Source organism: Hypanus sabinus, chromosome 23, assembly GCF_030144855.1.
Source record: "Hypanus sabinus isolate sHypSab1 chromosome 23, sHypSab1.hap1, whole genome shotgun sequence".
Lineage (NCBI taxonomy): Eukaryota > Metazoa > Chordata > Chondrichthyes > Myliobatiformes > Dasyatidae > Hypanus > Hypanus sabinus.
In genome coordinates this window covers 55,642,187-55,665,200 of record NC_082728.1, presented here as the reverse complement: position 1 = coordinate 55,665,200, position 23,014 = coordinate 55,642,187, and the positions used below count along the sequence as shown (strand labels likewise).

At 42.1% G+C, this 23,014-nt stretch overlaps 1 protein-coding gene across 3 annotated transcripts in view; it reads left to right on the top strand.

Annotated features, from left to right (window-relative positions):
• Positions 1-23,014, top strand: part of LOC132380203 (tripartite motif-containing protein 16-like) — a 51,492-nt gene that overhangs the window by 18,319 nt on the left and 10,159 nt on the right. For all 3 annotated transcript variants that reach the window (XM_059948903.1, XM_059948902.1, XM_059948901.1), the window contains exons 2-4: positions 8,993-9,088; positions 11,830-12,063; positions 22,784-22,949. In XM_059948903.1, coding sequence (XP_059804886.1) covers positions 8,993-9,088; positions 11,830-12,063; positions 22,784-22,949 — 496 coding nt within the window. The remainder of the gene's footprint in view (positions 1-8,992; positions 9,089-11,829; positions 12,064-22,783; positions 22,950-23,014) is intronic.

The following is a 23,014-nucleotide window of genomic DNA, read 5'->3' as shown; positions in this document are numbered from 1 at the left end:
CACACAGGTCTCCAAAAACAGATGCCCATTCAACTTATTATAGAAACATAAAACCAATTGGCTGCACCAATGATGATTTGTTGTGTCATATTAAAGTGGGGGAGGTGAATATTTATGCAATCAATTATTTTGCATTTTATATTTGTTATTAATTTAGATTCCCTTGTAGAGATCTGTTTTCACTTTGACACAAAATAATCTTTTTCTGTTGATCAATGTCAAAAAAGCCAAATTAAATCCACTGTAATTCAATGTTAGAAAACAAAAAAATATAAAATTTTCCAAGGGTGGGGGGGGGGAATACTTTTTATAGGCAGTCTATATGCGTGTGTGTGTGTGTGTGAGTGTGTGTATGTGTGTGTGTGTGTGTGTGTATATATATAAAATCTATAATGCTAACAGAGCAAAAAAAGGGAAAAATAACATGAGGTTGTGAGGTAGTTTATATGGATTAATTGTCCATTCAAAAATCTGATGGTGGGTGGGAAGAAGCTGTTTCTGAAACAATGTCTTCATGCTTTTGTACTTCCTTGATGAAGTCCTGGGCTATAATGATGGATGCCTCCTTGTGAAGGTATTCTGAATGCTGGGGAGGCTAGTACCACGATACAGCTGGCTGAGTTTACAACTTTCTGCAGCTTTTTCTGATCCTGTGTAGTGGCCCCTCCGTACCATATGGTGATGCAACCATTTGAAATATTTTCTACAGTTTATCTGTAGAAAGCTGCGAGAAGCTTTGAAGACATACCAAATCTCCTGAAATATAACTGCTGTCGTGCCTTCTTTGTAATTGCATCAATATGTTGGGCCCAGCCTAGATCTTCAAAGATATTGACCCTCATAAACTTGAAATTGCTTGCACTTTCCTCCACTGATCCCTCAATGAGATCTGGTGTGTGTTCCCTCATCTTACCTTTTCTATAGTACACAATTGGTTCTTTGGTTTTACTGACATTAAGTGCAAGGTTGTTGCTGTGACACCACTCAACCAGTTGATCTATCTTACACACTCCTCGTTACCATCTGAAATTTTGTTGACAATAGCTGTGTCATCAGCAAATTTATAGATGGCATTTGAGCTGTGCCTAGCCACACTTTTGTAGGTGTAGAGAGAGTAGAGCAGTGGGCTAAGCACGCATCCTTGAGGTGCCCCAGTGTTGATTGTCAGAGAGGAGGAGTTGTGATTTCTGATCCACGTTGGTGGTCTCTGCTGAGGAAGTCAAAGATCCAGTTGCAGAAGAAGGTACAGAGGCCCAGGTTTTGGAGCTTGTTGATTAGAACTGAGGGTATGATTGTGTTGAACTCTGAGCTGTAGTCAATAAACAGCAGCCTGATGTAAGGATTACTGTTGTCCAGGTGACCCAAGGCCGAGTAGGCAGCAGCGGGATTGCATCAACTGTTGACCTATTGCAGCAATAGGCAAATAGCAGCGGGTCCAGGTCCTTGCTTAGTCAGGAGTCGATTCCAGTCATGACCAACCTCTCAAAGCACTTAATCACAGTAGATGACAGTGCAAATGGGTGACAATGACTGAGGCAGCTCTTACTGCTCTTCTTGGGCACAGGTATGATTGTTTCCCTTTTGAAGCAGGTGGGAAACTCTGACTGCAGCAATAAGAGACTAAAGATATCCTTGAACATTCTCTGCAAACCTGCTAACAGCAACCCTTCAGATTTATTATCACTGAGCAAATAGCATGAAGTTTGTTGTTTTGCAGCAGTGGTACAGAGTACATAACACACATTTTATAGTAGATAAAATTACAAAAATAAATAATGGAAAAGAAAGGAATAATATGGTAGTGTTCATGGTTCATTCAGAAAGGATGAAGTGGAATGAGGGTCTTCAGGCTCCTGTAGCTCCTCTAACCAAAAGAGGGCATGTCTGGATGGCGAGGGTCTTTGGTGCTGGATGCCACCTTGAGTCTCTGCCTTTATTATGGGGAGGGTTGTGTCTGTGATGGAGCTGGCTGAGTCTACAACTCTCTGCAATCCTGGGCATTGGAGCCTCCATACCAAGCAGTGGGAGTCGAGTCTAATCTCTGCATTTTACCAGACTGACTCTACCTCTGATCCACACCACCCCAGGGAACCAAGCAAGCATCATGTAGAATCCTGCTGGTTTCATAGTTGTTGTTGTTGTTGTACTTGCAATAAAAGAAAACAGAGCCCTCTCTGAGGGCAGTTCATTGACATGTGGGGCATTTTGGGTTATGGGAGAGGTGTTATGAAACCTCCCAATTCACTTCAAGAAGCTTGGGTTACAAGGAAAGAAGGAATATTGAGACTGGGAAAATAACTATTCAGTACTTTAGTGTATTAGGGAGAGCCCAAGTCTAATAAATAATTTAACAAAATCTGTCACTCAGATCAAGTTATAACGTGAATCTAAGTATTTAGCTCTCATTAGCTTTGACTGTATAAGACAAGTTAGTTAAAGACACTCATCAAATTCGAACATGACAGGGGTGTCGTATGCCACATGCTTTCTTCACCAGAAAGAATGGCAACAGCTGCAAAGGTTGGTCAAGGGTGGTTCTTTGCAAGTGAAAGGACATGGGCTGATGGGATTATTTTAAAAGTGAGATTAGGAGAGTTCAGGGCAGGCAGGCAGGTTTGGGGAACCGAATGTTGACGGATATTGAGGCTTTGGTCAGGAAAAAAGTGGATATAGGTTAGGTATAGGCAGCTGTGACTGAGTGAGTCCCTTGAGGAGAGTGAGAGAATTAGGAGTGTATATAAGGAGGAAGTTAGGAGAGCATAAAGGAGATATGAGATATCCTTAGACACAAGGCAAAGGGGAGTCATACTGTAAGAGATTAAGAGCAAAAGGATAAATGGGGAGAGAGTAGGTTCTTTTTGAAAATGAGTGTGATAATCTATCTGTAGAGCCATGAGACATAGGTGAGGCCTTAATTGAGTAGTTCTCCCCTGTATTTATGATGGAGAAGGGTATGGTTGCTGCTGAGTTCAGGGAAGAGAGTAGTGATATAGTGAAGCACATTGACATTACAAAAGAGGAGGTGCTGGCTCTTGAAGTGCATAAAGATGGATATATCCTTGATCCTGCACAGGTATATCATGTTGTTGCCCATGTATATCATGTTGTTGGAACAATTGGAGGAGATTGTGGGGACCTGCAGAGATTTTGTATCACCATTAGTCACAGGGAAGGTATAGGAAGACTATAAAATGGCTAATATTGTGTCTTAATTTAAGAAAGATTGCAAGGCCAAGCCAAGGGACTCTAGGCCAGTGAGATTTACCTCAGTGGTGGGAAAATTACTGGGATCTGAGGAATGGGATTTATTTATATTTGGAAAGGCAATGGCTGATTAGGGAGAGTCCATATGGCTGTGTTCCTGGGAAATCATGTCTCACAAATTTGAGTTTTTTGAGAAGGTACTTTAGGATTAATGGGGGCAGGACAATAGGCATTGTTGGCATGGACTTTATCAAGGCCTTTGACAAGGTCCCACATGTGATCCAGGGTAAGATACGAAATTGGATATGTTATTGACTTGGTGGCAAGAAGCAAAGGGTGGATAGGGAGGATTACTTTACAGTTTGGAGGCCTGATGTGCTAAAGAGTTTAACGCTGCGTCTTTTATTGTTCATCATGTATGTTAATAATTTGGAAGAGATTGTATGTGGCATGATTAGTAAGCGCACAGAGTACTCCAAAATTGGTGGTATAATGCACAGTGAAGAAGGTTGTCTAAGGTTACAAAAAGATTTAGATCAACTGGTAAAGTAGAATAAGGAATGACGGATGGAATTTTACTCGGGGAAAGTGTGAAGTGAGCAGGGCGTACAGTGAATTTTAGGGCCCTGGGGAGTGTTGAACAGAGAGATCTTGGGGTACAAGTACACAGTTCTCTGAAAGTAATGACACAGTGAGTCAGCTGATGGAGAAAGCATGTGGCATACTTAACTTCATCAGCCGAGGCAATGAGTATAAGGGTTGGAATGTGGTGTGACAATTATAGAAAACATTTGTTGGGCCACACTTCGGAGTATTGTGTGAAGTTCTGACTGCCCTGTTAGAGGAAGGATGTATTTAGGTTAGGAAGGTGCAGAAAAGATGCACAGGATTGTTGCCTGGACTGGAGGGCTTGTTTTACAAAGAAAAATTTGTTAGGCTAGGACTGATTTCCCAGGAGTGAAGGAGTCTGAAGTATGTCAAATCATGATGGGTGCAGATAAGGTGGATAGTTGCAATCTTTTTACTCAGGGTGGGGGAGTCTATAGGTTTAATGTGAAAGGGGAAGGATTTAAAGGGAACCTAAGGATCAAGTTTTTCACACAGAGGATGGTGGGTGTATGAAATGAGCAGCCAGAGGAGGTGGTGGAGGTAAGTCAATTTCAAAGGAATTATTGCAGGTACACGGATAGGAAAAGTTTAGAAGGATATGGATCAAATAGAAGCCATCAAAATTAGCATAGGCAGACATCTTGGTCAACATGGATAAATTAGGCCATATGTCTACACTGTATAACTCCATGAATCTAATCTACGGTTAAAATTAAGAGGGCCGATGAAAACTTGAGTAACTTGGCAATCCATTAAAGTGTGGAAGGTGTCAAAGAGGAAAGAGTTGTGGGGTGATGGGAGGGCTGGTGGTATTCAGAGTGAAGAACTTCATTTAGTTTCAGATGGTCATGAGGGAGAGTGAGGTCAGGAGGAGGAATCCCTCAAGTGATCTCGGAGAGAGGATGGTGAAGGTTGAGTGTGTGAGGAGGTCAGTGTGACATTGAGAATGTGAAGCTAGATGTGTTGGTGAACTGTGAACTGTTGCAAGGCAGGGCCCAGAGATGGTGTGTGTGTCTGGGAGTTGGGATACGGTGACTAGTTTTAGTGAAGTTGTACAGTGGTCACATCAAATTGGAGGAGCCCACAGTAAATAGCCAGGGCAGGGAGGCAGGGCCATGGAGGAGGGGCTTGGCAGATGGTGACTGAGATTGAGTACCACAACCTGGAATAGCCACCTTGGCCCAGATACACTGAAAGGCTTGTCTTGCACACTGTTCATACAGATCAATTCATTACACAGTGCATTGAAGTGGTACAGGGTAAAACAAATAATAGTGCAAAATAAAGTGTAACAGCTGCAGAGAAAGTGCAGTGCAAGGCAGACGGTAATGCACAAGGTCATACTGAGGTAGATTGGAAGGTCAATTAGATCGTATCATCATAAGGAAACAATCCAAAGACGTATAACAGTGGGTTAGTAGTTGTCCTTGAGCCTGGTGAAACAAAGTTCAAAGTAAACTTGGTATCAAAGCACATGTATATCATCTGAGATTCATTGTCTTGTGGGCATTCACATTAAATACAAGAAACACAATAGAATCAATGAAAGACTACATCCAATAGGTTGTTGATTATGCTGGCTGCTTTGTGGAGGCAGTGAGAAATGTAGACAAAGTCCAAGGAGGGGAGACCAGTTGCCATGATGTGCTGAGCTGTGTCCACAATTCTGTGTGCCCATTCCCATCAGCACCATGCATATACTACCACTCACAATACATTAGGTGCTATCTGCAGTAGCTAATTAACTCACTGAGAGGAAACCTATGGAGCGAACGTGCAAACTCCACATGGACAGCAGCAGAGGCTTGGGCTTGAACCAAGTCTTGTTGATGGAAAGCAATGTATGGCTGCTCCACAAGAATTCCAAATGCAACCCTCTGTAAATTACAGTGGTTTGTGTTGTTAGCCATAAACTTTCTTAACTCTCTTAGACCTTAAGACCACAGGAGCAGAATTAGGCCATCTGGCCCATCGAGTCTGCTCCACCATTTAATCATGACTGTTACTTTTTTTTCACTCCTCCTCAACCCTAGTTCCCAGCCTTCTCCCTGTAACCTTTGATGCCATATCCAATCAAGAGCCTATCAATCTCTGCCCTAATTACACCCATTGACCTGTCCTCCACAGCTGCACGTGGCAACAGATTCCACAAATTCACCACCCTTTGGCTAAAGAAATTTATTTGCATCTCTGTTTGAAAGGGCACCCCTCTATCCTGAGGCTCTGCCCTCTTGTTCTAGACTCTCCCACAATGGGGAAACATCCTTTCCACATCTATTCTGTCTAGCCTTTCAAGATTTGAAAGGTTTCAATGAGATCCCCCCTCATCCTTCTGAATTCCAATGAGTATAGACCCAGAGCCATTAAATGTTCCTCGTATGATAACCCTTTCATTCCTGGAATCATCCTTGTGTACCTCCTTTGGACCCTCTCCAATGCCAGCATATATGTTCTAAAATGAGAGGCCCAAAACTGTTCACTATACTCAAGGCGAGGCCTCACCTGTGCCTTATAAAACCTCAGCATCACATCCTTGCTCTTGTATTCTAGATCTCTTCAAATAAATGCTAACATGGCAATTGCCTTCCTCACCACCGACTCGACCTGCATGTTAACCTTTAGGGTGTTCTGCACAAGGACTTCCAAGTTCCTTTGCATCTCAGATTTTAGAAAATAGTCCACACATTTATTTCTACTACCAAAGTGCATGACCATGCATTTTCACCTATGCTCTGTCTGCCAGAGAAAGCAGGATCTCCCAGTGGCCACACATTTTAATTCTACGTCCCATTCCCATTCTGATATGTCTATCCATGGCCTCCTCTAACTGTCAAGATGAAGCCACACTCAGACTCAGGAACAACACCCTATATTCCATCTGGATAGCCTCCAACCTGATGGCATAAACATTGATTTTTCTAACTTCTGTTAATGCCCCTCCTCCCCTTCTTACCCCATACCTTATTTATTTATTCCCACTCCTTTTTTTTCTCTCTCTCTGCCCATCACTCTTTGCCTGTTCTCCATTTCCCTCTGGTGCTCCCCTCCCCTTTTCTTTCTCCCTAGGCCTCCCATCCCATGATCCTTTCCCTTCTCCAGCTTTGTATTCCTTTTGCCAATCACCTTTCCAGCTCTTAGCTTCACCCCACCCCCTATCATTTTGGATTTCCCCCTCTCCCTCCTACTTTCAAATCTCTACTATCAGCATCAGCAGCTCCACAATGGAGAGAGTGGAAAACATCAAGTTCCTTGGGGTGCAGATCTTGGACAATCTCACCTGGTCCAGGAACACCACTGGGATTGTGAAATGAGCCCAGCAGAGATTGCACTTTTTGAGGAAGCTTAAACAAGCATCACTCCCCACTAACATCTTAACTACATTCTGTAGATGAGTGGTTGAGAGTGTGCTGACCGTTTTGTATCACAACCTGGAACTCCAGCTGCAGTCCTGCCGACAAAAAAGCCTTGCAGAGGGTGGTTAGGGGAGCAGAGAAGGTTATTGGGGTCTCCTTACCTTCTGTCCAAGACCTCTTTCAGAGTTGATGCCTCCAGAAGACACTGTACATCATTAAAGACCCCTCACACCCTCTCCATGAACTGTTTGTTCTGCCATCAGTTAAACGTTACAGGAGCATCAAAACTAAAACCACAAGGCTACTAAACAGCTTCCTCCCACAGGTAGTCAGACTGCTAAATAGCTGCTCTACCTGACTCTGCTTTGGAAACTTTTTAAACTTGCACTGGACACTTATAACTTGTTTTTAACTGACATGTGGCTGTTGTGTTTTACTATTTATTGTTATGTTATGATTGCACTGCTCCTGGGAAACACTGTCTCATTCTGCCCTGCAGAGCTGATGTATGGTTAGAATGACAATAAAGTTTTTGAATCTTGAATCTTGAATCTTTTCTTTCAGTTAGTCCTGACAAAGGGTCTCAGCCTGAAACGTCGACTGTACTTCTTCCTATAGATGCTGCCTGGCCTGCTGCATTCCACCAGCATTTTGTGTGTGTTGATTGTATTTCATTTGCCACTTTCTTGCCCATTCTCCTAATCTGCCTGTCCTTCTGCATCCTATCTGTTTCCTCAACTCTACCTGCCCCTCCACCAATCTTTGTATCATCTGCAAATTTGGCAACAAAGCCATCTATTCATCATCTAAATCATTTATATATAACATAAAAAGAAGTGGCCCAACACTGGCCCCTGCAGAACACCACTAGTCACTGGCAAGCCAACCAGAAAAGGACCTTCTTATTCCCACTCACTGCTTCCTACCAATCAGCAAATGCTCTAACCATGTAGTAACTTTCCTGTAATTCTATGGGCTCTTAACTTGGTAAGCAGCCTTATGTGTGGCACCTTGTCAAAGGCCTTCTGAAAGTCCAAATATACAACATCCACTGAATCCCCTTTATCTATCCTACTTGTAATCTCAAAGAATTCCAACAGGTTTGACAGGCAGGATCTTCCCTGCAGGAAGCCATACTGACTTTGTGCTATCTTGTCCTGTGTCACCAGGTATTCCAACACCTCATCCTTAACAATTGACTCTAACATCTTCTCAACCACTGAGGTCTGGCTAACTGGTCTATAATTTCCTTTCTGCTGCCTTCCTCCTTTCTTAAAGAGTGGAGTAACATTTGCAATTTTCCAGACCTCTGGCACCGTGCCAGAGTTGAATGATTTTTGAAAGATTATTTCTAATGCCACCACAATGTCTAACACTAGCTCTTTCAGAACCCTAGGGTGCAGTTCATCTGGTTCAGGTGACTTATGTACCTTTAGGTATTTCAGCTTTTTGAGCACCTTCTCTCTTGTAATAGTAACTGCACCCACTTCTCTTCCTTCACACACTACAACATCAGGCATACTGTTAGTGTCTTCCACAGTGAAGTTGTGAGTTGTAGCTGTGAGTTATACTGGTGCTGACATCTTCCTAACCATATCATTTCTGCAGAAGCATCCACTGGGATAGAGGCTACCCAGGGTTGTATGACTGATCTCAACATGTGAGTCAATGGACCTGATAGTTCATCAGAGGATGAAATGTGAGCCCAGCGTGTGGTTGTGCTTCCCCACAGGGAGGGTCTAAGTTCCACCACACTGCAGGCAGGATCATTAGCATGGAGGCAATGCAATGATTTTTGATGATATTGAATGCTCATTTCATTTCAGAAAGAACTTAATGAGCGACAGGGAGAGGTGGATACACTGATAGAGGAAACCTCAGGCGAGATTGGAAAGTTGAAACAGAAGATAGACTCCATTAAAGTAAGTGACTCTGCCAGATTTACACTCTGAAGCCTTCTCCTCTTCCTCCATGCTGAAGATAATGTTCTCGCTCCTGCCCTGTATGTTTTGAGGTGTTTGTTGAGACCAGTGAGTGAGCTGTTGGTGGGAGGTATCTGATGAGGTATTTGGGTGAGCAGATGGTCATTGTGAGGGTGCAATCATTCCCTCCTTGGGCTTCTGTGTTCTATTTGTTGTCTTGAACATTTCTTCTCCATTGTGGGTGGGTCAGAAATTAATTAAAGGTTTTACACCTTCTCAACGATGCTCTGAGAACAACATCCATCCACCTGGTAATCTCAGAGATCAGAATACATTTTGTCTTGGGAGTCCAGCATCTGGTATGTGAAGGATACAGCCTAATCAATGGGTCTAACTGGACATCATAAAGGCTTCAGTGTTGACCTGGGATTAACGATAGCTTGTGACTACGCTCTGGTGTTTGAGGTGGCTGCTTATGAAGGTCTCTGTCTCTGAATTGTACAGGAACACAGGGCTCACAACTGTGAAATTGTCTCAGTTTCATGTCTGCTTCTTTAGACACACTATTCTGCAGAAAGCCTGAAGGCTGTACTCATCTGCTGAAGCCGACGCTGCTTTAGGTGTCTGCTTTTGTTAAGGGGTTGCTTCTGAGATACAAGAAATGGCCAAAATTTTCTGTGTCTCACCTGATTGTTAGCGGTAGCAATATGCTGCGGGATCTGGTTGGTGTCATAGGGAGATTTACTGCAGAATTGGGATCTCTATCCCATCAAGTCTGCACTGACCATTTACACCATGCCTTTGTGCTTAGGAGATCACATGTCACAAACTAGAGTGAGTTTTTTGAAGAAGTAACCAAGAAGATCAGTGAGGGCAGGGTGGTTGATGTGGTCTATATGCACTTCATTAAGGCCTTTGATAAGGTTCCTTATGGTAGATTGCTCTGGAAAGTTAGATGGCATGGGATCCAGGAAGAGTGCTGATCGGAAGCAGAATTGGTTTCATGTTAGGAAGCACAGGGTGTTCGGGAGGGGAAAGGTTGTTCATTGGAATGGGTGCCCGAGACAAGAAGTGTTCCCCAAGGGTTGTTTCTGGGCCCATTGCTATTTGTCAACAACTTGGATGAGAATGTACAAGGCAACGTGCAGGTTTGAAGATGACACTAAAATAGTTGGTGTCATTCCCAGCGAAGTTGGTTATCAGGATTTACAGATGGATCTTGATCAGCTGGGTTGGGGGATGTACAAATGGCAAGTGAAGTTTATTTCAGATACAGTAAGCGCAAGGTATTGAAATTTATAAAGACAAATGGGGAAAGGACTTTCACGGTGAACATGCCACACAGACAGCATCCAAATTCAGGACTGAACCTGCATCCCTAGTGCTGAGAGGTTTGCACCTGTTGAATTTAAGGCTTCTTGCATATCTTCTTGCATACTTTAGTTAACAGATCTGTCATGACTTGAAGCCCATCTCCTCAATGCACACCAATACAAGCTTCATCAGCATACAGTGACTCAATGAGCTTGATTCTGGGGAGGAGGTGACATGGACTGATCACCTTCCTGCTGGTCCATTCCAGAGGGAATTTTGTAGGAAGTGAGGTGTAGGAGTATGATCAGAAAGATGGAGTGAAGTGACCCAGCCTTGTCTTGACAGCAGCCTGGACTGAAATTGGCTCTCTTTGGGTCCTGAAGGTTGGTCCTCCAGCAGAAGTATGGCACCATCATGAAGCTGATGTATGATAGAAAACCTACAGCACTATACAGGCCCTTCGGCCCACAAAGTTGTGCTGAACATGTCCCTACCTTAGAAATTACTAGGCTTACCCATAGCCCTCTATTTTTCTAAGTTCCATATAAGTCTCTTAAAAGACCCTATTGTATCCGCCTCCACCACCATTTCCGGCAGTCCATTCCACTCACTCACCACTCTCTGAGTAAAAAACTTGCCCCTGACATCTCTTCTGTACCTATGCCCCAGCACCTTAAACCTGTGTCCTCTTGTGGCAGCCATTTCCGCCCCGGGAAAAAGCCTCTGACTATCCACACGATCAATGCCTCTCATCATCTTATACACCTCTATCAGGTCACCTCTCATCCTCCGTCGCTCCAAGGAGAAAAGGCCGAGTTCACTCAACCTATTCTCATAAGGCATGCTCCCCAATCTAGGCAACATCCTTGTAAATCTCCTCTGCACCCTTTCTATGGCTTCCACATCCTTCCTGTAGTGAGGCGACCAAAACTGAGCACAGTACTCCAAGTGGGGTCTGACCAGGGTCCTATATAGCTGCAACGTTACCTCTCAGCTCCTAAATTCAATTCCACGATTGATGAAGTTCACTGTATGCCTTCTTAACTACAGAGTCAACCTGAGCAGCAGCTTTGAGTGTTCTATGGACTCAGACCCCAAGATCTCTCTGATCCTCCACACTGCCAAGAGTCTTACCATTAATACTATATTCTGCCATTACATTTGACCTACCAAAATGAACCACTTCACACTTATCTGGGTTGAACTCCATCTGCCACTTCTCAGTCCAGTTTTGCATCCTATCGGTGTCCCGCTGTAACCTCTGACAGCCCTCCACACTATCCACAACATCTCCATGAGATGGAGTCGAATTTCTGTGTCTGGCTGAACTTGTGAAGGATACCTTATGGTTGATCCCAGCTGACTCACCCAGAAGTTTCTGTGTGCTCTAATTAAGGTGCTAACATGTGTACTTTTGTGAATTTTAGGGCACGGTGCTACAGGTAAAACAACAGGCCAAGCAGAAGTGTGCCGAGCTGCAGAGAGTAGTCGAGAAGGCACAGAGGGATGTGTTTCATTTTCTCGAGGAAGAGGAGGGAGCCGTGGTGAGTCAAGTGGAGAAATCTATGGCTCAACTGCAGAGTAGCCTTGTTGTGCTGCAACAGAGCAGGCTGCAGCTGGAGGCTGCCCTGAACAGTGATGACAGCTTCCTTGTACTGCAGGTAAGGGGCTCAACATTGTTATATGAGACTCAGTTTAATTCTTGTGTGATCGTCTCATCAGCTAGCTAAGAGCTGGTGTAGAATTTAGAACAGTACAGGCCCTTGGCCCATGATGTTGTACTGATTTTTTTTAACCTACTTCCCTCCCACATGGAGCTCCATTTTTCTTTCATCCACATGCCTGTAAATGTTCCTCATGTATCTGCTTCTACCGCTACCCCTAGCTGCCCAGTCGACACAACCATCATTCTGTGTGTAAACATACCTCTGACATTCTGCCTATACTTTCCTCCAATCATCTTATAATCATGCCTCCTGAATTAGCTATTTCTGCTCTTGGAAAAGTGCACTGGTCTATGCCTCTTTTCATCTTATACACCTCTATCAAGTCATCTCTCAGCCTCCTCCTCTGCCGCCCTAGGCAAAAGGGGCTGCCTGTGTCTATTAACTGCTGTAATAGATCTAGATGATCACAGCCAGCGAGATGGCAGCCTAATCATCCCATGTCAAATGGGAGGATGCTTGCTCAGACAACTGAAACTGTCCCTACCCAGCCCCTGGTCTCTCTCCACTTCAAACCTTCCCCCAACATTTCTCCAACTTCCCCTGTTTAGGAAACCTCACACTGATGTACTAAATTTAGCATAAAATATACCATATCAGAATCAGGTTTATTATCACTGACGTGTGTCATGAAATGTGTTGTTTTGTGGCAGATGTACAGTGCAAGACATCAAAAATTACTCTAATTTACAATAAATAGTGTAAAATCAGAATAGTGACGTATTTTCATGGATTCATGGACTGTTCAGAAATCTGATGGCAAAGAGGAAGAAGCTGTTCCTAAAATTTGGAATGCCATCATTGGGCTCCCGTACCTCATTCCTGATGATAGCAATGAGAAGAGGGCATGTCCTGGATGGTGAGGGACTACCTTTTGAGGATGTTTGTAATGGTGGGGAGGGTTGTGCCTATACTGGAACTGGCTGAGTCGATAATCTTCTGCAGCCTCTTTCAATCCTGTGCATTGAAACCTCCATACCATGTGGTGATGCAACCAGTTAGAATGCTGTCCAGGTACATCTGTCGAAATTCACTTGTCTTTGGTGACAAACAAAATCTCAAATGCCTAATGAAGGATAGACCCTGCCATGCCTTCTTGATGACTGTATCAATATGTTGGGCCCGGGATAGGTCCTCTGAGATGTTGATGTCCAAGAAATTAAAGCTGCTCACCCTTTTCACTCTGATTGCTCCTGATGTCCACAATTAATTCCTTGGCTTTGCTGACACTGAGTGATGTTCTAGCTAGCTGTTATAGTTGCATTTAAAGATAAGCTCTGAGCCCACAGGAGTTTACAATGGTATTGTAAAGGGGACTTTGTGGTTTATCACAGAATGATAAAGATAAGAATTTTTTCAAAGTCACTTTCACCAAATATACAACATGATAATGTTTGTATATGTACAGTATTTCTTATCTGACTATATCACCATTGACTGCATTGTGTAGTAATGCCCGTGTTCACAAATGAATTTTAACTCGAGGGAATCATACTATTCATAAGGCCTATCATTACTGTGTTGGCTTTTTGAAAAAATAATGCAATTTACTCTCTCTAAAACTGTGAAAATAAAAGTTTGAGCCAGGTTTAAGAAAAGTGACATTCCAAAATATATCCAGACCGTTCTCATTCTTTCTCACATGAACAGTTAATTTCGAACAGTACGGCTCAGCCCATCGTGTCTGTGCGAACCATGATGGCAACACAAATTAATCTCATCCACTTGTACCTGAGCCTGCCTAAACACCGCTATCATAGCCACTTCCAGCACCAGGCGTCTACCACAGTGTGTGAGAAGATTGCCTTTACACATTTCCCCCTCACCATAAATCTATGCCTTAAATCTGACACTTGCACCCTGACTATCTACCTACCTGTACTTCTCATATATCATAAACCTCTATCAAAAGTCCATTCATTCCTAGCTTCCAAAGCTCCAGAGAAAATAATCAAAGTTTGTTTAATGTATCTTTATAGCTGATTCTGTCCAATCCTGGTGAGCCTCTTCTGTACCCTTTCAGAAGCCTCCATGTCTGTCCTGTAAAGCAGCAACCAGAATTGCACACAATTCACCTAACGTGGCTTAGCCAAAGCTTTATCCAGCTACAACATAATTTGTAGGTTATTATATTCAAAACAGCTGTGCAGGTTGACTCTGGTTAAGAAGGCATATGGTGTTTTGGCCTTCATTAGTCGTGGAATTGAATTTAGGAGCCGAGAGGTAATGTTGCAGCTTTATAGAACCCTGGTCAGACCCACTTGGAGTACTGCGCTCAGTTCTGGTCACCTCACTACAGGAAGGTTGTGGAATTCGTAGGGTTAGGTGAAGAGGAGATTTACAAGGATGTTGCCTGGATTGGGGAGTATGCCTTATGAGAATAGGTTAAATGAACTCGGCCTTTTCTCCTTGGAGCGACGGAGGATGAGACATGACCTAATAGAGGTGTATAAGATGTTGATTGTGTGGATACTCAGAGGCTTTTTCCCAGGTCTGAAGTGGTTGCCACAAGAGGATTCAGGTTTAAGGTGCTGGGGAGTAGGTACAGAGGAGATGTCAAGGGTAAGTTTTTTTACTCAGAGAGTGGTGAGTGCGTGGAATGGGCTGCTGGCAATGGTGGTGGAGGTGGATATGGTAGGGTCTTTTAAGAGACTTTTGGATAGGTACATGGAGCTTAGAAAATAGAGGGCCATGGGTAAGCTTAGTCATTTCTAAGGTAGGGACGTGTTCGGCACAGCTTTGTGGGCCAAACGGCCTGTATTGTGCTGTAGGGTTTCTATGTTTCTATATTCAACATCCCAACCAATTAAGCTGTACACTTAACTTATCTTTCTTTTTCAAACTTTTTATTGAGTTTCATATATAAAAAAAATAACATAACATAATATTGAATAGGTTATAAATACATTAGGCTTGAAGTTAAATTAGTAATAAGATATCAATATCTTATTGAAATATCAGAAAAGAACATCATACAATAATCAAACCTGTATTAATTGTACATGAAAAAGGATAATCACAAAAAGAGAGAAAAAAAAACAAGAAAAAATATATATTAAAATAAGGCAATAAACCTAAACTAACATGGGCAATAATAATAGTTTATATATACATAAAAGAACTCCGGAACTCCATACCAGAACAAGGATAAAAAGAGAAAAGGTCCGGAAGAGGTCAAATTAACTCATATGAAAATGTCGAATAAACAGTCCCCAAGTTTCTTCAAATCTAATTGATGGGTCAAAAATAGTACTTCTAATTTTTTCTAAGCTCAAACAAGAAATAGTTTGAGAGAACCACTGAAACATGGTAGGAGGGTTTACTTCTTTCCAATTTTGTAATATAGACCTTCTAGCCATTAGAGTTGCAAAGGCGATCATTCGTCTAATTGAAGGGGAGAATTGACTACCATCCTCACTTGGTATACCAAAAATTGCAGTGATAAAATGGGGTTGTAAATCAATATTCCAAACTGAGGAAATGATAGCAAATATGTCCTTCCAATAGTTATATAAGGTGGGACATGACCAAAACATGTGGGTCAATGAAGCAACTTCTGAGTGACATCTGTCACATTGAGGGTTAATATGGGAGTAGAATCGAGCAAGCTTATCTTTAGACATGTGGGCTTGATGTACCACCCTAAATTGTATTAAAGCATGTTTAGCACATATAGAAGAAGAGTTAACCATTTGTAAAATTTTTTCCCATTTTTCTGTTGATATAGTATATTGAAGCTCTTTTTCCCACTCTTGTTTAATTCTGCCTGACATTTCTGGTTGTATCTTCATGATCATATTATAAATAAGAGCCACTAAACCCTTCTGACAAGGATTCAAGGTAAAAATTATATCTAAAAAATCTATTGGAGTTGAATTGGGAAAGGATGGTAAAACTTTATATAAAAAGTTTCTGATTTGTAAATATCTAAAAAAATAAGTTTTAGGTAACTTAAATTTGTTAGAAAGTTGGTCAAAAGACATCAGACTACCTTCAAAAAATAGATCACGAAAGCATGTTATACCTTTCCTTTTCCATACGCTAAAGGCTTGATCTATTAAGGAGGGTTTTAAAAAAAAGTTAAATAAGATAGGGCTATCAAGAACAAAATTTCTCATTGTGAAAAACTTACGAAATTGAAACCAAATTCGTAATGTGTGTTTGATAATAGGGTTAGATATCTGTTTATTGAACTTGACTAAATCAACGGGAAGAGAAGAACCAAGAACTGAGAATAAAGAGTATCCTCGTGCATCATTACATTCCAAATTTACCCACTGTGGGCATAATGGTGAATCCAAATCTTGTTTCCAGTATATTAAGTTTCGAATATTATTCGCCCAATAGTAAAATCTAAAGTTAGGTAAAGCTAAACCACCATCTTTTTTAGGTTTCTGTATCTGTTTTTTACTTAACCTGGGGTTTTTATTTTGCCACACAAATGAGGAAATTTTTGAATCTATGTTGTCAAAAAAAGATTTAGGAATAAAAATTGGTAAAGCTTGAAATAAATATAAAAATTTCGGTAAAACCATCATTTTAATAGCATTAATCCGACCAACCAATGATAAGGATAAGGGAGACCATCTAGTAGTAAGTTGTTGAATTTGATGAAGCAAAGGTAAAAAATTCAATCTGAATAAATCTTTATGTTTCTTGGTAATTTTTATACCTAAGCTATCAGTAACAACTTGAAATGGTACCCTGTTATTCAGTAAAGTTTGCGCATTTAAAGGGAATAATTCACTCTTATTCAAACTTAATTTATAACCAGAAAAACAACCACACTGAACCAACAAGGATAGAATAGCAGGAATAGACCTATCAGGATCAGAAATATATAACAACAAGTCATCAGCATATAGTGATAACTTATATAACTTCTCATTACGGGTAATACCAAAAATATTAGGTGACACACTTAACTTATCACTCAATCAAATTGTGTTTCTCACTTTCAGGGAGCAATAGGCTTGCACCCCAACATGCCTCTGTACATTAATGTTCCCAAGGTTCCTGCCATTTCTTGTGTACTTTCCTGTTGCATCGGTTAAAGTCCTATTCCTGAACAAAGTGGACTGAGAAATTGTGGTGGGACCTTCGCTGTCTTCCCATTGTCTTCCTACAACAACTAATATTGTTGTGGTTGCTTTGTGTTATATCACTTTAAATTCTGCTACTGGTTTCTGAAGCAACTTCATTCATTGGATACCATGGTAATAGACACCTTAAGTTTCACTGAGTCCAAGGAGAGTGAAACAGTACCCAATTTCCCTCGGGATCAATAAAGTATGTCTGTATGCTCCCAACATACCTCCTCTATACATTCTATTTTGCTAAAAGGCTAGATGTTTAGGAGTTCCAGGACTAGGAATCTTAGAATTTGAGCCAGAATTTGGGAGTAAAGCTTGAGAGTGTACCTTAAGGGGTGGTGCAGGTTTAGAACTTTTTCCCACAAACAGCAATTGAATATGTTCAATTGTTGATGGACAAAGATATTTGAACTGAGATGTAAGCAAATGTTTGGGATGAGGTTAAAGACCAACCACAATTCTATTGATAGAGAATGAAACAGGAGAGGTAATTAACCAACTCTACTCTCCTAGATGTGATCCAGTTGAGTATCTGCAGGAGTTGCTGCCTCAAGATCCATCATCAAAGATCCCTGCCATCCAGGTCCATGCCAACTTCTGACAGACACCATTGGGCAGGAGATTGCTCCAAAAACTAAATTGTTGAAGGGAAGTAGCTGTGTTGGAACCTGGTTCTGTAGTACATCAGGTTTCCTAACTCCCACAAACATTACCCTCCTTCTGTTACACAAGCGAGGCGGCAGACGAACCCAAATGCAGAACATGGGCGTGGAGACAGAGTCGGTAGGCGTTCTTGACATAGCGAGTGTGGAATCAGTATCCAGGAGCAATGCTAGACTTAGAACTGGCAGTCCTAAGAACAAGGTTACTCACACCAGAGTCAACTAACAAACTGACAGTTTCTTGTTGTGATCACAGGGTTTTTATCCTGCATTTGCTGATGGAAAGCAGGTGTGTGTAGTGATTGGAAACTAAATGAGGGGATTGAGGCCCAAATCCTAAGGTAAATAGCCAGGTGGGGGATTGCCAAAAGGGACCATGACACCTTCAACAATTTGGTTCTTGCACCAATCAAATCACTATAGTTCAGTAACACCATGACCATTTTGATTACCTTGCACTAAAATAAAACCATAGAACATTACAGCACAGAAACAGGCCTTTTGGCCCTTCTTGGCAGTGCCAAACCATTTTTCTGCCTAGTCCCACTGACCTGCACCTAGGCCATATCCCTCCAAACCCCGCTCATCTGTATACCTGTCCAAGTTTTTCTTAAATGTCAAAAGTGAGCCTGCATTCACCATTTCCATTTGGCAGCTCATTCCACACTCCCACCACTCTCTGAGTGAAGAAGTCCCCCCTAATGTTCCCTTTAAACTTCAGCCTAAACCCATGTCCTCTGGTTTTTTTTCTCCCCTAGCCTCAGTGGAAAAAGCCTGTTTGCATTCACTCTATCTATATCCATCATAATTTAATACACCTCTATCAAATCACCCCTCATTCTTCTACGCTCCGGGAAATAAAGTTCTAACCTATTCAACCTTTCTCTGTAACTCAGTTTCTCAAGTCCCGGCAACATCCTTGTAAACCTTCTCTGCACTCTTTCAACCTTATTAATATCCTTCCTGTAATTAGGTGACCAAAACTGCACACAATACAAATTTGGTCTCACCAATGTCTTATACAACCTCACCATTACATTCCAACTCTTATACTCAATACTTTGATTTATAAAGGCCAATGTACCTAAAGCTCTCTTTACAACCCTATCTACTTGTGACACCACTTTTAGGGAATTATGTATCTGTACTCCCAGAACCCTCTGTTCTACTGCACTCCTTAGTGTCCTACCATTTACCTTGTATGTTCTACCTTGGTTTGACCTTCTGAAGTACAATACCTCACACTTGTCCACATTAAACTCCATCTGCCATGTTTCAGCCCATTCCTCCATCTGGTCCAATTCAGAGTGGCAACCCTCCACTACCACTCTCTGGCTTCTTCCATTGAGCCAATGTCTAATCCAATTTACTACCTCTCCATGTATACCTAGCGACTGAATCTTCCTAACTAACCTCCCATGCGGGACCTTGTCAAAGGCCTTACTGAAGTCCATGTATATAACATCCACTGCCTTCCCTTCATCCACTTTCCGGCTAACTTACTCGAAAAACTCTAATAGATTGGTTAAACATTACCTACCATGCACAAAGCCATGCTGACTGTTTCTAATAAGTCCCAGTCTATCCAAATACTTGTAGATCCTATCTCTTAGTATTCCTTCCAATAATTTACCTACTACCAATGAAAAACTTACTGGCCTATAATTTCCCAGCTTACTTTTTGAGCCTTTTTTAAACAACGGAACGACATGAGCTATCCTCCAATCCTCCGGCACCTGACCCATGGATATCAACACTTTAAATATTTCTGCCAGGGCCCCTGCAATTTCAACATTAGTCTCCTTAAAGGTCCAAGGGAATACCCTGTCGGGTCCTGGGAATTTATCTACTCTGATTTGCCTCAAGACAGCAAGCACCTCCTCCTCTTCAATCTGTATAAGTTTCATGACCTCCCTACTTGTTTGCCTTGTTTCCATAGACTCCATTCCAGTTCCTTAGTAAATACAGATGCAAAAAAACCCATTTAATATCTCTCCCATTTCTTTTGTTTCTATACATAGCCGACCACTCTGATCTTCAAGGGGACCAATTTTATCCCTTACTATCCTTTTGCTCTTAACATACCTGTAGAAGCTTTTAGGATTATCCTTCACCAAAGCAACCTCATGTCTTTTAGCCCTCCTGATTTCTTTCTTAAGTATTTTCTTACTCTTTTTATACTCCTCAAGCATTTTATTTCCTCCCTATTGCCTATACGTTATATATCTCTCTCTTCTTTATCAGAGCTCCAATATCCCTTGAGAACCAAGGTTCCTTATTCTTATTCATTTTGCCTTTAACCCTGACAGACTCTGCACTCTCAAAATTTCTCCTTTGAAGGTCTCCCACTTACCAATCACATCCTTGCCAGAGAAAAACCTGTCCCAATCTACGCTTTTTAGATCCTTTCTCATTTCTTCAAATTTGGCCTTTTTACAGTTTAGAACTTCAACCCAAGGGCCAGGTTTATCTTTATCCATGATCAAGTTGAAACTAATGGTGTTGTGATCACTGGAACCAAAGTGTTCCCCTACACACACTTCCGTCACCTGCCCTAACTAATTTCCTAATAGGAGATCTAATATTGCATCTTCCCTAGTTGGTAGATTTATATATTGATTTAGAAAACTTTCCTGAACACATTTCACAAACTCCAACCCACCTAGATCTTTATCAGTATGGGAGTCCCAATCAATGTGTAGAAAATTAAAATCCCCTACAATCACAACTTTCTGTCTGCTGCAGTTGTCTGTTATCTGTCTGCAGATTTGCTCCTCCAATTCTCGCGGACTCAGTAGTTTATAGTGGTCTATAATACAACCCTATTAATGTGGTCATACCTTTCCTGTTTCTCAGCTCCACCCATATGGCCTCAGTAGACAAGCCCTCTAATCTGTCCTGCTGAAGCACTGCTGTAATATTTTCCCTGTCTAGCAATGCCACCCCCCCCCCCACCCACCCTTCATCCCTCTGCCTCTATCACGTCTGAAACATCGGAACCCTGGAACATTGAACTGCCAGTCCTGTCCCTCCTGTAGCCAAGTTTCAGTAATGGCTATGATGTCATAATTCTACGTGTCAATCCAGGACCTCAGCTCTTCTGTCTTTTCCACAATACTCCTTGCATTGAAATATACACACCTCACCACACACAACCTTACTATTTGTGACTTTGCATGAACTACTAACATCATTCATTTTTACCCCCATTCCACTATCTACTCTGGCACTCTGGTTCCCATCCCCCTGCAAATCTAGTTTAAACCCTCCCCAATAACACTAGCAAACCTCCCTGCCTCTATATTCGTCCCCTTGTAGTTCAGGTATAACCCGTCTCTCTTGTACAGGTCCCACCTACCCCAGAAGAGGTCCCAATGATCTAGAAATCTGAAACCTTGCCCCCTACACCAGTTTCTCAGCCATGTGTTCACCTGCCAGAGCATCCTACTCTTACCCTCACTGGCACATGGCACAGGCAGCAATCTGGAGATTATTACCCTCGAGGTCCTGTTTTTCAACTTCCTCCCAAGCTCTCTGTACTCACTCTTCAGGACCTCTTGACTCTTTCTACCTATGTCATTGGTACCAATGTGTACCACAACATCTGTCTGATCATCCTCCCATTTCAGAATGCTGTGCATGCGATCAGAGACATCCCTGACCCTGGCACTAAATGAACTTAGTTTTTATTGTTCTGAGTTCTTTCTTGTAAAACTTGTGTGCAAATTTATGTTTAATTTATGTTTTATTTCTTGTGAATGCTGCTTATCTGATGCTCTGTGCCTGTGATATTGCTGCAAGTTTTACATTGCATGTATATTTGTACATGTGACAATAAACTCAACTTTGACTCAATTTGAAAAGCAAACACAAGGAAATCTGCAGATGCTGGAAATTCAAGCAACACACACAAAATGCTAGTGGAACGCAGCAGGCCAGGCAGCATCTATAGGGAGAAGCACTGTCGACGTAGCAGACCGAGACCCTTCATCAGGACTAACTGGAAGGAAAGATAGTAAGAGATTTGAAAGTAGGAGGGGGAGGGGGAAATACGAAATGATAGAAGACCGGAGAGGGTGGGGTGAAGCTGAGAGCTGGGAATGTGATTGGTAAAAGGGATACAGAGCTGGAGAAGGGAAAGGATCATGGGACGGGAGGCCTAGGAGAAAGAAAGGGGGAGGGGAGCACCAGAGGAAGATGGAGAACAGGCAGAGTGACGGGCAGAGAGAGAGGAAAAAAAAGAGGAGGGGGGGAGAAAACTAAATATATCAGGGATGAGGTAAGAAGGGGAGGAGGGGCAATAACGGAAGTTAGAGAAGTCAGTGTTCATGCCATCAGGTTGGAGGTTACCCAGATTGTTCCAGGTGTTGTTCCTCCAACCTGAGTTTTGGAGTGTTTGACTCAATTTCCTGCTTTTTCCCCCTAGAAAAATAACTGGGTAAAGGTCAGGAAAATCATCAATATTTTGTACACTTGAGACTTCCTTTCCTTGAAATGAACTAAGTGTTTGAAGTTGTGTTGGCCGTATCCTGCCCTGGTTAATGTGAAGTGTGCCTGGGCCTGATCTGAGTTATTCTCAGCTGGAAGGGAAGCTCCATTGAGAGGATTCCCTTTTCTGCTTGGCAGGTGATGGAACGGAATAGCTGGGTGGATGATTGCTCTGGCAGGTCCCTCGATGTGCAGACAAGTAGATGGAGCGTTCCTTAAAAGAGAAATGCAGCTATTTTAACCTAAGTGATGATGCCACACTTTGAGGCTTAGGGTCTGATATCCCACTATACCATTGCCTGGTTGTCATTCTAATTGCTTGCCTACTATGGGTCTAGCAACATAATTTACAGATATGTTATGGTATTTTATTTCATGATGCCTTGGAAGTAATGTACAATTTTATTTCCCCAGGAATATCAACAATTAAATAAACCTGTGGAGGCTTGCCCTTTGCTGCCCTGCCAGGTTGATGCCAAATTTTCAGCTGTGGAATGCGCTCTGACTGAACTGTCCAATCATATCACACAGCAACTGCATGGAAGTTTCAACCCACATCTGGACCTAGAACAGGCCAAAGGTCAGTCACAGAATGTAGCAGTCACTTTGACACAGAAAGGGAGCAAGTATGGGTGAAGATGGCAT